Source organism: Parasteatoda tepidariorum, chromosome 4 (genome assembly GCF_043381705.1).
Source record: "Parasteatoda tepidariorum isolate YZ-2023 chromosome 4, CAS_Ptep_4.0, whole genome shotgun sequence".
NCBI classification, from domain to species: Eukaryota; Metazoa; Arthropoda; class Arachnida; order Araneae; family Theridiidae; genus Parasteatoda; species Parasteatoda tepidariorum.
In genome coordinates this window covers 2,991,490-3,007,285 of record NC_092207.1, presented here as the reverse complement: position 1 = coordinate 3,007,285, position 15,796 = coordinate 2,991,490, and the positions used below count along the sequence as shown (strand labels likewise).

General features: G+C 29.2%; 1 protein-coding gene across 8 annotated transcripts in view; it reads right to left on the bottom strand.

Annotated features, from left to right (window-relative positions):
• Nucleotides 1-1,023: 1,023 nt before the first annotated feature.
• LOC107440313 (WW domain-containing oxidoreductase) overlaps nt 1,024-15,796 on the bottom strand; it is a 25,880-nt gene continuing 11,107 nt past the window's right edge. For 6 of the 8 annotated variants that reach the window (XM_043052301.2, XM_071180443.1, XM_021146624.3 and 3 more), the window contains 5 exons: nt 11,432-11,520; nt 9,859-10,044; nt 5,234-5,495; nt 4,223-4,441; nt 1,024-1,219 (listed from right to left, as the gene is read on the bottom strand). In XM_043052301.2, coding sequence (XP_042908235.1) covers nt 4,271-4,441; nt 5,234-5,495; nt 9,859-10,044; nt 11,432-11,520 — 708 coding nt within the window. In that variant the 3' untranslated portion in view covers nt 1,024-1,219; nt 4,223-4,270. Of the gene's footprint in view, nt 1,220-3,882; nt 3,988-4,222; nt 4,442-5,233; nt 5,496-9,858; nt 10,045-11,431; nt 11,521-15,796 lie in introns of all 8 variants that reach the window. The other 2 variants (XR_006226330.2, XM_043052303.2) reach the window with 2 other exon arrangements.

Below are 15,796 nucleotides of genomic sequence, written 5' to 3'. Positions count from 1 at the left end.
ACCTGTAAACCTGTATTTATCAGATATAGATAAACTTTGTTGAGTACAGAAAAAAAAAAAGACCAAGCATAACATAAAGTCCATAGATATTTAATAAAATGCTAGTATTTCCTAAATATTTATAAAATGTACCTCTAATATTTACAATAAGATGAATCTAGAATTGAAGTCACTAATTTTACCTTCAAGTGATTCTATTGCTACTTTACATATATTTTTTCTATTTTCCCAGTTGTGTATAGAAACAATGCTGAACTTTTTTTAATGTATTATTATGGTATGTATTTTTTTAACAGTGCTTTTTTTCTAATCAGGCTTCAAAAACTGATGATAAAATTTTATAAAATGCTACTGTCATTGAAACGTAACTTTTTGCAGTAAGATACATTCATTAAATTAATAATAATCATACTAGTATTTTTTTTCATAGTAAGATACATTAATTAAAAACAGTGAAAAGTCATTTATTTAAATTAAAGTTACTGATTAAATTTGTACTGTGTGCAACAAAAGTGTAGGCAGGTGCACTATATAAATTATTAACTAATTTATATTCTGGAAGTATTATAAATTGATAGATATTACAAAAATAAATTGCCGAAAAGTTTTCGTTTTTTTACTAATTTCCACATCCACCTCAAAAAGTTCAACAGCCACAATCTTAGCTTGGAAGAAACTAGATTTTAGTAATCGATATGAAAACCTTTTTAAATTAATTGAGACACACAACAACCATGTTGTTGGAAGAGCTTCTAGTAATGATGATCTCATTCTAGTAAACATTCTGTTTAAAGTTTAGGTCTAGACTTAGTGTGGTTAGTCTTAAATTTTTAGATCTGAGCATTATTCTGTTGAGATTAGGTCAGGCCTCAGTCGAAGATTTATGCATAGAGGTGGATCTTAAGTGTAGTACCAGAGATTCGACAATCACTCAGAAACGCTTAACTGGTTTGGCCATTATGTTTTTGAAAATAAATTATAAATTTGCAAAAAATAAATTTTCAGGCAAATAAAAGACTAAAATAGGTGATGTAAAAAAGCAAACTCTTTTAATCAAATTGTTTCAAAAGATTTCTGTTATAAAATAAATAGCCTATACAGTCTTTCATTCAGATGAAAATAACATGTTGAATATTTACAATTAGTTTTTTGTGATTTTTGATAAATGACAGTAGTTCAGTAAAAAATGTTGAATCTTCTTGGAATCTTTTTCTTCTTCCTGAAAACATTTATTAAAAAAATTACAAAGCATTATAATAAATGAAATTTTCATGATTTAGAAATTTATTGATTGCTGTATTAATGAGATAAACTTTCGAATGAAATGACATTATTATTATATTAGTACCTAGTTTCAAAAGCACAATTTATTTTAATATTGCATAAATATTGAAGTATCTTAAAAACTGCTTTTTCTTAAAGAGTGATATTTTTTTAATAAATTGGTTAGTTTAGCTATTCTGAAAAATAATTGTCAATCTACAATAAAAGTAAGGCAGAAGGCTACACTATGCCAAATATTAAAAAAGAAATGTCTATATATTTTTGATTAGCTTGTTAGTCTTTTTCGCAGTATTTAATTATTATCAATTTAACTGAATCGTACATTTAAATGTACTATAAACTGGGTATCTGCTAAATCTAGGAGTTTTTAAATGCATCACTTCTCACAAACACTTACATACAATATTAGTACTCAATAGAAGGCCTAATGCACGTAAAACTTAAAACAATATTGTTTTTTCTGAGCAATGCTTTGCACATTTTTATAATAATAATAATGCATGGATTTAGAAATATTTAATAATGTTACTTAAGATCATTTACAAAGCTAACAATTTTTTATCTGATAAAATTTAAATATGCTATTTTTAAAAAAGGTCAATTCTGAGAATGATGTTAATTTACAAGCATGAAAGTGGAGAAAATATTTAAAAAAAAGCTGAACTTTTACTACACAGACACTGGGAGCCATTATGGATCAATGGATAGAGCGTTTGTCTTCCAATGCGGTGAACAAGGTTCGAACCTCAGTCGATACGAATTCTGCATTTGGCTTGCACCGACCATAGTGCTGACGGGAAATATCCTCAGTGGTAGATAGACCATGGGTTAGAGTCCCCTTGCCGTCAGGATAACCCAAGGGAGGTTCTCGTGGTCTTCCTCTCCATGCAACGCAATTGTGGGTTAGCTCCATCAAAAAGTCCTCCACAAAGGCAAATTTCTCCCAATACTCGATCCAGGAGTTCCCTTGTTTTCTGGATAGGTTCAAAATGACAAGACTATGGAGTTGAAGATTAGTAGTCGTACAACTCATACAATTGTGTTGGCTGTTCGACGACGGTTATAAAATAAATCCCAGACACTGGGATGTGGGGAGAGAGGCAGTGTTCTATGCGTTAAAACAGCTTACTTTCACCTCAGTATCTTCTGATAGATAGTTACTAACAGTTTTAGTCACTTTGACAGTTTTATTTAACCAATCAAACTTAAATTTATTTTTCTCAGCAGCATCGATTGTAAGCACTTTGCATTCATTAAAATACAATCATCTTGCGATGCCCCAAAAATAAGAGCTGGTGGAGTTGAGAGAAGTAGAGTATGGATGCACAAATTCAATACAAGTCACATCAAAAGGAGGAAAACCCCGCATCAAATATCCACGACCGAAACAGAACTGCTTAGAACTCGACAAGCAAGAACCTCCTCCTTTCCGGTCTACGGCGGAAGTTGCGGTTGTCGAGGTAGAGGCGCAGCTTCCGAAGCTCTACCCATTTTCTCCTGATGATCATTCTTTTTCACGAGGCTACTGCAGGGAAAAAAAGTTCGTTCCCAGAACGGCTGTCATTCGGGCGGCTCGGGTTTTGGCAGTTATGGGTGAGGGGTTCCGTAATAATTGGGTACCCAAAAAATTACGTTTTTGAAATGTTGTCGAAAGTTTTAAAAATTGGAGAAAAAAAAGCGGGTTTCTGCTTTTTGCAAAAGTCTTACATCCCTGTAATTTAGGTGCAAAGAAACAAAAGTATCAACATCATTCCATGTACTATTAAATAACCTATACATAAAAAAAAAATGAAATAAAACATTTTAAACCGGAATTAAAAATATTAACTTCAAAAATTTTCCAACTGAAATCATGTTTAATATTAGGTTTTACTAAAATATTTAATATTCATAAGGTTTAAACCATTTAGTTGAATAAATAACAAATATAATTTCAATAGAACTATACATAAAAAATAAAAATGTATTAATTACATGTTTATTATGTTATTTTGTATTATGTATAAGAACACTCTTACAACATAACACAAAAACTTTAAATTATCCCCTCTTTATCTTTCTTTCTTAACATTATATTTATTAATATAAAATTTAATTAAAAAGAAAGCACAATAAATTGATATAAATATGTATATGCGCATCATGATGTAATAAATCATGATGTGTGACTTTTAAATCATGTGAATACGAATTGCAAATACATGATTTTTAAATCGCACAACTACAGATTATGATGTGTGATTTTTAAAAAATCACACAGATGTAGATCGCGATTTTTATATCACAGGAATGCGGATCACAATGAGGGATTTTCATTCGCTTGAATATGAATTCCACTGTGTAATTTTTAAATAGCGTGAATTGAAATTGCAATGTGTGATTTTTGAATTGTGCAAACATGGACCACGATGCGTGACTTCTCAAACGAAAAAAAAAATGCAGATGGTGATGAGGGATTTTTAAATCACATGAACACAGATCATGAAGTGCGATTTTTTAAAAATCGCATGAATAAAGATCGCTATATATAATTTTTAAATCATGTCAATAGAAATCGCAATTCAGCATTTTCAAATTGCGTGACTAAGGGTCCAATACCCAAAATCCATGATGAACTGGGATTTTTCATGACTTTTTAGCATTTAACCACTGAAAACCATGACTTTCCATTATTTTCAATAACTTTCCAGGTGCTCAGATGCCCTGTATAAAAGAAATGTTAATGCAATATTATTGAAAATGTAAAATGATATGAAATGTGACAAGCATGTAATGTAATGGCAGACTTTTTAATAATATTTCAACTATAATTCCATTTCTAAATTTAAACTGATTAAAAACTTATGTTTCTTATAAATTCAAAAGAAAAAAAAAATTTAAATCACAAACCAGATTTTTTAGAATTTTTTTTAAAAGCAAAAATAAAAATTTCACTAACTTTGTGTTTTGTGAAGAATAAACAAACCTTGAGTAAAATCCCATTTATTTATGACCTGTTAATCATGGTTTCACTCAGTTCCCACAGCATTTTAGACAAGTCTTCTGAAGCACTGGTTTGGCTTGGTTTGCACTGGTAACAGTTATTAAAGTACATCCCTCCTACTCCACCTAGTTCATGGGCTGTTGCACAATATATAGAAGTAGCAGCAGCCTGTTGCTAGAATACATTTTGAAGGAACAATTTTGTAAATAAGATTGTGTGAAAAATAAAGAGAAAAATCATGTCTTAAAAGGAATAAATTTTAAATAAAGTGATGAATCGAAGAGGTTTTTTAAAGAAAATTTGTCCCTTTTTAAGGGAAATGTTTTGTGAAGGGTCTCTCCTAAGGGGTGCGTAGCCAAATCTTTCATTGGGAGTTTTGCAGTTAGATTGTGGGTTTCCACACGCGTTTTGTGAGATTGCATATACCATGATTGCCGTATTTATATAGAAAAAATAGTAAAAAGAAAATGATAATCGTTTCACTGTCGTTAGGAAAGTATCACCTAGTGTTTTCCCTTGTTTTAAAAACTATCATACAAAGAGTAATATTTAACATTCTACATTTGCCCGTGATAACTCAGGGGAATAGTAAACTGACGGTAAATTAAATGCTTTTTAGGTATAAAAAAATTTAAATTTCCAAACTAAACTTGTGTATTATATTTTGTTTTAGTTCCTTGCGTTTATTAATAAAATTTAAAAAAAAAAACATGTTGATTTCTTGAAAATTTTTTTTTTTGAAAACTAGCAACAGAAAGCGGTTAAGAATAATTAAAAGTGTTATGTTGTTTAAATAAGTTTCAATAAGACGAATATCAGAGATTTTATCATTAAATATTTACATGTCACAAATATTTATTGTATGCCCTTAAAGGGATCAGATAATGCTGATGATTTACGTAATGATAATCACATTTTTTTTATGTCTTATTTATTTTAAAGAGTTACAATATTTTTATCACTCACCAAAGACTTAGTAAAAGGTCGAATAAGAGCAAAGAGAATTCTGTAAAACCACCAGTTTCGGGATAAATAACTGCTGACCACATTTCCTGGGTGAACGGCGTTCGAGAAGACTCCTTTTGAGGACAAGCGTCGATTCAATTCATTGGAGAATAATATGTTACACAGCTTTGAATCATTATATGCCATGATAGAATAGAACTTGTCTGGTGTTTTGGGAGAAAGATATGCCTCCGAAATATTCTCCTTCGTTAAAAAAGAGAACCTGTTTTAATAAATATAATTAAATTATCATAGGGTAGTTTGAAAGTAATGTCGCACTTTCATATAGGGTTAGACAATTTAAATATTTTCCCATAACCTAAAAAGATAATGGTTGCTTATTGGCCAGAAGATAATGTAATTAACAAAGATAATGCAACCAAGATGTAGAGTAGTGTATAAAACAGAAGCTTACAGAGATATTTGGAAAACAGGAAGGAATCACCCTAAATAATATGTGATTTATGTAACAGGGATTTTTGTTTTTGAGTCTACTTTTCAAATTAATATTTTAACTAACCAATTGGGGACATTTAACAGGCTAAATTATTAAACACACACTCTTAATTATCAGGTGATACAGCTTTATTGTGACTGAAAGAGCAGCACTTGTTCTCGTTCCTGTATCAATGGGTCAACAGTGTAATGCAATACGTTAAAAATAAATACAAATAGAAAGTATATAAAATATCTCTTGAATAAATACCCCATTTCATGTACGTTTAAATATAAAAGTACAGTAGAGAACCATTTATCCGGTATCCAGATAACCGGGAAAAATTTTGAACGCCTTTCCCGCCATTTTAAACTAGAACGATTATGAAAAAAAGCAGAAATTGAACTCATCCTTGAAGTTGAGTAGAGGAAAATGTAAGGAAGGGGAGAATTTTTTTCCCCGTTTACCCAGAGAAACGTCATTTCCTCCGTGACCTTGAAGGCAGGGAAGGGAGGAATGTTTTATTTTCTCCTTTAGTCCGTCAATCAAGCTCAAGGGTGTGGCATGCTGATTTCGTTTTCTGTTTGATTTACGAGGGGGTGGGGAAAATGCATTGCATGCATATCAGTGAACAAAAGATGAAAGAGAAAAATATATTTATCTATTTGACATCGATTAATAAAAATAAAATCTTTTTCTTCTGAATAAATTCTCATTTATTGGAAGTGCGGTATCATTTGCAAGTTTTTATTGATGTGGAATCACATCTGCTGTAATTAAATATCGTGTTTTTATCAACAAAAAAAAAAAAATAAAAGGAGAATTGTTTATTAATTTAAACATAGGATTATTTTATGAAGCAGATTGCAGTTTTGTTTTTCTGATTCCACTACGTTTGATTTTTTTTTCTTTTCACGATAAATTTCGCACTCAATAAATTAATTCTTTTTATTCATAAATTTTATCATTAGGTTTTTTTTTAAAATTCCGTTGATCTTGCCTTGTTCCGGGTTTTAATATTTATGCTAGTGCCTTTTTTAACTATCGTTTCGGTTCGATAATTTTCAAGTGTTTTTTAGATTAATAAGTTTTCCTTTTATTTTATCGTTTCCCCCGTATAATTAAGTATGAAATATATTGCGTTATTTTACCATTGGTTTTGTTTATATTAGTTAATTTAGGAATTGTAATTATTTTTAAAAAATAAATAGGAGAATTTTGTATTTTTTAAACTTGTTTTTCTTTTCTAAACTTGCAAATTTTTTTATTATTTTAAATATTATTTTTCTACCATTTTTTTTTAGTACTTTTAGGAGTACTTTTCTTTTTTCTCTTACTTTATGCATTACACTTTTTCCTTGTAATACGGGTTCGATAAAACATCGATTACACTACAACGATTCAAAAACTACAGTGTGTCTCATAATTTGATCTCATTATTATAATACACTAATATAATAAATATTCTATATTTATATAATATGTCGTCTAATTTAACCATTTGACACAGGAACGTAAACAAGTGTAAACCGAGAAGAAACAACGGAGCTGAATAGTATCACCTGATAATTAAAAGTGTACATAGAATCTGTCTAATAATTCAGCCAGGGATTCTAAGTTCTTTCAAGGGTTTTCTAAAAGGAAGTTGCACAACACCAATTTCATTAAAAATTTCCAATGCTTTTCATGCAAAACCATGGATGCCTCTAAGTCAAAGAAAAGTTTAAAGGTACAGTGCACTCCTGATTATCCGAGTTAATCACTGGGACAGGTCGCACGGACAATCCAAAAACACGGATAATCCGAAAACTCCTTTTATTAAAGAAAAATTCAATATCAGTATAAAAAATATAAAAATTACTGACTCTTGCATGCATAACATCAAACTAGGAATTTTCCTTATTAAAAAATGTGTAATGAGTCTTCGCCGTATATCGATAAACATATTTTGCGAACCGCATTAATGTCACCGTAATCAAATCCTCCCATATAATCTGATAAAGTTTCCACAGAGCAGCAGAATGAGAAATTGTATTTCATTCACTACATATTCTGCATCAGTTACTATCATTATTATTTAATTTAACAACATAACGATGTCTTCATCAGTCAAATACTGGAAGACAAGCTCACATGCATCACTTTGAAACCAATCTTCTAAATTTTCTTCATCAAGAATTTAGAAACCTTAGATTTCTTTTGCTTGTTCGAGAATACTGTTATCATATTTTTCTTGAACATCTGAAGAAGATTGTTCATCAAGCGGTATGATCTTTCTCCAAGATCATGATAACGTAGACGATTTTAACTTTGACCAGGCTGCTGTTATTCCATATACTTCAATCCAATAACGAATATTGCTTCCAAAAATTTGGTAGTGTTATAACTTCATGAATCAATTTTTTTTTTAATCTTGAAAATGTTTCTCTTTATATTTTTTGTGTGACTCCGGAATGAGCACGGATAATCCGCAAACCGGATAATCCGCGCACGGATAATCGAGAGTGTACTGTATTTTGAAGGAAATCCTCTTTCATGAATAAGCAATGTCCTTAGATTGTAGGATATATTTATTATAATTTCAAGCATTCCTGATTCTTTAAATTAAAGTACATAATTTATTTTAGAAGTATTTTGCTTCAATATTAAAAAAGTAAATAAATGCATCAGCACTTTATTTATCAGCCAAATTTAAAAATTGTGCAATTTCTGAGTCCAGGGGTGATTGTGAGCCCAAGTCAAAATTCAGGAAATGAGATTTCTTGAGTTAAAAAAAACAGTTAAAATTTTTTTTTCAATTTAAACAAGGTTTTTTTCCCCTTTTTCTCAATATTTCTTAGTTTACTTAAAATATATTTAAAATTTTACACATACCTATACCATTTACACATACCTATGATGACCTGGAGAAGTAATTAAAATTTACAAATATGTCTTTCTTTCTTGAGTTTACGATTATAACAACTATTTACTGATAAAAAATGAATATTAATCATGAATATAAGTTTATAAAGTATCTCTCTGGCTCTCCCTTACAAACAAATAAAATAAAATGTGTTTTTAAGTTCCACCTTTGAAAATTTGATTTCCAGAAATTTCTGTGATCAATGATTTTTTGAAACGTCTGGACCATCGATCTCCGGAAACTTCCAGATCACCAGTAGTGAAAATTCCGGAAATCAGGAGCACAATCAGCCCTGTGAGTCCCAAACATCGTTTTAACCATCTATTAAAATGCGATGCATAAAAAGTTTTCAGGACAGGTAAAAATTTAAATCAGGGGTCTGTCTAGGTTTTTATTAAGAGGTACTTATTTTGTGAAAATTAAAAATTATGTTAACAAACCAACACAAAAATATGATAAAATAAGAAAATATTTTCAAAAATTGTCACTACACATAAAGATCATTTATGACTGGTACATTTCTATAGATATTTCTCTCATATGTTCAAAAACAATTTTGCTATTGAAAAATTTTGGGCTTAAAATTTTATCCAAATTTAAAAATCCATAAAAATCATTGCACATAATTAAATTTCAACTCGAATTTAATGGAAACATACATTTAACAGTAATAGCAGTAAAAGTTATCTTCATTACGAGAACATTTTCGACTGGGTCATACAGAAAAAAGTTTCCCAGAGAAAAAAATATATTAAAGGTCTATTAATATAAATTTAGAATAACGTTTAAAATAATAGTTCGAATTTCGACTTCCCGTAAACTTTATAGAGCGACAGCTTTGTCATTTCATTTTAAAAAAACACTGCGCTAAGAAGCGCTTTTCTTACAAACCGTGTGAGAAGCAAATTCTTCTATTACGTCATAATAGCAAACCACGGGTGGGTTCCATTGTAAATTGAAACGCTCCAAGTTTATTGCTTTTACGAGGATACGACAACAAAAGTTAATTACACGCTCCTTTATAAAAGTATTTTGAAGTTGAATTTGCGAATGCGAAACGGTAGTCAATTTGGCCCTAGACAGACCCCAGTGTTCTTTGACCCCTGTCAATGAATCATTCCAAGGATCTCGATAATCTAAAAACTTTATTTCTTAAATATGAAGAGGGCAGGACATAACCCCATTTTTGAGTGCTCAAAGCATAATCTAGTCCTTATATTATGAAGTAAATGTTTCCAAAAATACCTATGACTTTCAGATGACAAAAGAACAATCCTGCAGGGTGAAGATTGAATGAGGATGGGTGTCAACAGCTTCACAAGATAGAAGTGTCCCAAATGGTTTACTTGAAATGTTTCTTCAAAGCCATCCTCTGTGAGGGAATGAGGAAGGCCAAAAACCCCAGCATTCAATATTAACATGTGAATGAGCCTGCAAAGAGATATTCCCTTGATATTGCTTTTCCAATCAACAAAAAATAAGCACTTTTTAGGCACTCCAAAACTATTTTTAAGCACTATATACATTAACAAGATGCAAAATAAGTTTCAAAGATTTTACATGATCACGATAAAATAACTAGTTTCTGACAAGGAACGCTTTTAAAATTCTGAAATTATTGCGACACACGAAACTTGAATCTTGCATTTGAGTAATCACTTTTTGATGCGTTCAAATTGCATGCGCACCATCCAAAATTCATGAGTTGTTTCGAACATTTTATCGGCTATTATTGTTAAAAACTTTTTCAATGCTTTTTTAAAAAAATCTTTATGTTGCTTTACATTAATATTATGATATGCGAAATTCAATTTATATCAGTTACTCCTTGATGCTGCTTTTTTTAAAATTGGCATTTCAAAGTTATTGCAACTAATACTCCCATGGTTTTATAAATCCAGATATTTTCATATGATATTATTTAGAAACAAGAAATTAGAACCACACATTTAAATGAATACTTTCTGACGTGCTTGACTTGGGCTAAATCCATGTGCCCTTTGGATATTTTTTTCTTTTTTGGTAGTTATTGATGGCTAATTTCCTCATGATTTTTTAAAAATCCTGATATTATGATAGGGTAAACTAAAGTCAAGCAACAATGTATTCACTATTTGACACGATAACTCTATTGTTATTTTTTAAATTAAATTTTAGGCTCTACTTCTAATTTGTACAGATATTTTTTAAAATCAATATTTTACTACCATATTATTCATTAAAACATGTGAAACTCGAAACATACATTTAATGAATCATTTCTTGATGTGTACGATTGCATTTCTTTGTAAATAGATATTGTTTTATCATCAATCTTTTTTCTGTTATCGCCGTGGATTTCAAGGTTTTAAAAATCTTTCCATTATTTTTGGGTGACAATAGTTTGCAAAGTGCGAAAAAGGATAAATATGCAATTTTTTTCAATATTATTTTATGCGTTGATTAGAAAAAAATTTATTAAATTGAAAAAATGTCCATTGCTTCTTTAAATATTATAAATCGTACTTTTATAATTAAAAATGACAGTCTTATTTATCTTTTATGTAAACTACAAATTAAAAAAAATCTACACATTAAAACAAATTTTTTGGACAATTTATTTTTTCAGCAATTGCATGTCTCAATCTAATATCCAGAGCTAAATATTTTCAAGAAAAATTAATAAAAACAAGATTGCAAACTTCAAAATCTTGTATTAAAATTTTTATTGAAAATGTTTAGTTTTAGCTAATTACACATTCAGTTCTGGCTTAACTAAATTAGAGAAAACAAGATTTCAAACTTGAAACAGGCATGAAAACAATTTTAAATAACTTACTTTTTCTCCACTTCAAACTTTTTGCAAAATTCTGAAACACTTTGTAAACTTGATAAATCAAGTGGTAAAAAATGTAAGTTGGAATTTGGCTAAAATAAATTAAAGGTAACATTTAATTGAATTGCCCTTTATACATATATGAAGTACTTGGGGGCAATATAATGATAAGTCACACTTTTTGTCCTTCTTAAACCAACCACAATATTATTTTGAGATGGGTATTTTACAAGGCTCTGGAATTTTAACTATATTATAATACTCAGGAGCATATTTTACATGAAAATTAAAGTGTTTTTCAACAAAAACATACTGAAAAAGTACAATCCTGAACAATTAAAGATGTGTCTTAACATTATATTGTCTCAAGCCATTCATGTTTTAATAATTTTGACAGATAACATCTTTATTTAATGCCTATTGTTGACATTTTTCTTTTATGTATGGAAACGGGGAATGGTGGCTAACACTAAAAATAGTTTGGAAAACATTTTGAAAGAACTTTGATTTTATATAGTAGAATAAAGTAAAGTATTGTGACTAAGTTCTTTCATTTGGACTTACATAAAAAAAAATGTAACAATAAAACATGACATTTAAATGTTTGGTAATTATTTTATGTGTCAAATTCAAACTATTATACTACTCGCAAAGGTTTTCGTAAACTGTATGAAGCATGTCTATAAAGGATTTGTCAAAAATAATGAACACCCATTTAGAAATTGAAGATTATAAATTTAAGGGTGTTGACAATTTAGTTTACTTGGGTTCTGTAATCAACAAGAGAACTACAGTTCTGTACAAAGAAGAACTATTATAGCCAATAAATGTTTTAAAGGAATTCAAAAATACATTAAATCTAATTCATAGAAAAACAAAAGTTTTCTTATATAAATTTCTTTTAAGATCAATTTTAACATATGCTCGTGAAACCTGGATCCTATCTCGTACGGATGAGGATATGTTGGGTACCTCTGAGAGAAAGGTCTTGAGAAGTATTTTCGGAGGAATTCAAAAAAATGGTGCGTGGCTTAGAAGATCAAATCTAGAGCTTTATCACCCATTTAATGAACCTGATATTATTAACTTTATTAAACGACAAAGAATAAAATGGGCTGGCCACGTTATCAGAATGGACGAAGACCGTACCACAAAAAGAGTTTTCAATGCCCACGAAAAAGAGGCAGACCAAATTTGAGATGGATAGATGGCCTAGAAAAAGACCTTTGGTCTTAAAAACTAATAACCGAAAAGTCTAGCAGGAAAAAGGTCAGTCGGGAAAACACTTCTTCAGAAGGCCACTGCCCACCCTGGGCTGTCGAGCCATTGATGATGATGAAAAGGAAAGAAATATTTTGATGTGCATGTTTATGAAACTGGTTTACTGAAACTCTTCAAGTTTTAAAATTCGAAACAAAGTTTGTCAAAAGATGGGAGTGCTAACTGAAGAAAAATTATAGAATAATGATCCAAAAAGGATATGGTGTACTTTGTGCTAGGTAGACTAAAGCAAAAATTAAAAAACGTGAATAAAGGAGAAATGGACATACTATAGTTTTGTTTATAGAATTGAAACTATAGCATGTTCCTTTCTGTATTTTAATTTGTGTGTTATTCCCATTCTTCCTTTTTGCTTTAGTATAGACAGGATATCTGCTACATTTTAACTTTTCAAATTCATGACTTAAGGAAGTTACTATTTTCTCCAACAAAAACACAACAATAAATTTAAAAAAGCATTATGATAACATTAATTGAAATGATAGGCATAACCAAAACTGCATCTTCATATCTAAAGATTTTAAATTTATAAAACAGACTTAAGAAAGAGTTAAAGCAATAAAATAGCTGGGGAAAAAATACAAAAACAAATAATTTTTTCCCCTTTTTTATGTAGAATTATATTCTAAAGATACTATTCTTGCTCATCCGAAAGGAAAGAAATACTTCTGATTTTTCTACTCTCATTTCGGAAAATAAAAAATTTGCCAATGACTGGCTTGCTTCAACTAGAATTTTAAAAAATTTAATTTGCCTTATAAAATTGTATTCTTTAAGATGATGCAAAAATTTTATGCTTTACAATTAAATTTTGTTCGACTATTATTAAATAATAAATTATTAAAAATCCTATTTTGCAAGGAATAAATTTTTTTTATAATTGAGTGAAAAAAATTTTTTATGGCCAAATGCGCAAAAAGTAAAACTAGGCAATTACATTAAGGGGTCTGAATTTTGAATTTGTCGAAAAAAGGCATGCTTATTGAGAGAAAGTACATTCCTGTGTTAGATTTCATAACCTAAAATATCGTCTGCATTAATTGATTAGTATATTTGAGGTTACCCTCTCGAACCATTGAGTCCTTTAAACGTGAAGATCCAACCATTAGATCAAAGGTTATTCAGGGTGGTTCGTTTTTTTCCCCTTTTTTTTGCACACTGTACAGTGTGTACATTTTTACATTTCCTCAGTTGATTTTAAGAATCTATCATTTTTATGACACATATGTGATTAAATTCATCATTTTCATTGCAACAGATTTCATTTTATATTAGCCTTTACAGAACTAAAGGAATAAAAAAAATCTTGTACAACAAGACATTACACGTCACAGTTTCGAACAATTTTTGAAACTCAAAAATAAGTGAAATTATGCAGATTACAAACTTTCCAAACCTATAAACTAATTCTTTTAGCAGAGACATTTTAAGAAGCATAATTATTTAAAATACTTACAATTTAAAAAAAAAAATTTCTGCAACTTCCAAAAAAAAAAAAAAAATTATATGCAGTGTTTTTATATTTGAAGTAATAAAAATAAAAGGTTTTGATTATTAAACTTTAATAAATAAATTTACTAATTAACGTACTTATATAAATGCTATTTCAAAATAGTAAAACATAAATGGTAAACATATTCAATCTTCTTTTTTTTTCGTAATTTTTATTTTAAAAAGATAAATATTGGTTCAGCAAACTTAGGAATTTCTGATTGATATTTTATCTTTATTCTTAATATACAGGAAATTGATAAAAATGCTGTGCAAATTTTATTGACCTCTAATGATAATTTAAATTAAACATAAAAAATTACAATTTCTAGACAAATTAAAATTACTTTACAAGGGAAAGCTCAATTTAAAGAGCAACTTCGATTGAGTAAAAACATGTTGCCCTGGGATGTCCCACTAAAATTTGACTTCTAAACTAACAAAACCTTCCAGCCCATGTTGGATTCTATCGGAGAGAGTTAAAATTCCATTGAAGCTTAATTTAGTTACAATGAACACTTCCTTCGCTAGTATTTAAAAAAAAAATGCTTTTTTACTATAAAGTTAGTTTCTTCTAAGAGTGGAAACTGGTTTCTTCCAATCTAAGTGAAAGAAACTTTTCAAAAAAGAAATATTAAAAATGGTTTATAGTAATTGATAGTATTCATTTCTAAACTATTTAACACATTATTTTTTAAACAAGTGAAAATTAAAAAGCAAACAATTGGGTACTTGTGTTTCGAGAAGAATATAAAACATACACATACAGGTGATCTATGTTGTCAGTGCCAGTAGATCGTAAATAAACAAAATGGAGGGTCAAAGTTGAGCCAAGTTCTTCCACATGAGTTAGAATGTTAATGAATGTGAAGTTAATTAAATACAGCACCGTATCGCACATTGAATTTGTTGAAATAAAATTATTTTTTAGATTTATTATTTGGTAATGCATTTTATTATAACACGCAGTATATTTTTGTTTTGTGTACCTGGCAACTTTGATGCAAAATTAGTTTGTTTGGCTTTGTGTCAAGTAAGAAATATAAGGTGAAAGAATGTTTAAGAAGGATTATAGAATGCATCACATAGAGAATTGATACTTGACAGGGTGAATCAACTCTAAATAGAATGTAAAAAACAGTTGCTAACGTAAACAAAGCCACGTTTTAACAACCAATCAGGCTCGAGATACCCACACCATGTCACTTGCAGGTATCCCATTGAAAAGAGGAATAAATTTAAAGAGTTTCTTAAAACAATTGTAGTCAATGTTTCAAGTAAAGGAGAACCCAATTCTATGTAAAAAGTTACAATATTGATTATTGAATTATGTAAAAAGTTAAAATATCGAACATAATTAACAAATTACATAACTACTAATACTAATCACATGTTGAATTCACAATTGCGAATATTTATAATAAATTAATGATAAGCATAAGCTCTTACATGATACAGATGATTTTCTGTCTAAAACTAAAATGGTTTAAAACTCAACTGCATAATACTACATTAAAAATTATATATATATACATATATATATATACATATATATATATACATAAGTTCAAAATGAAGAATAAAACAAAGAAAAAT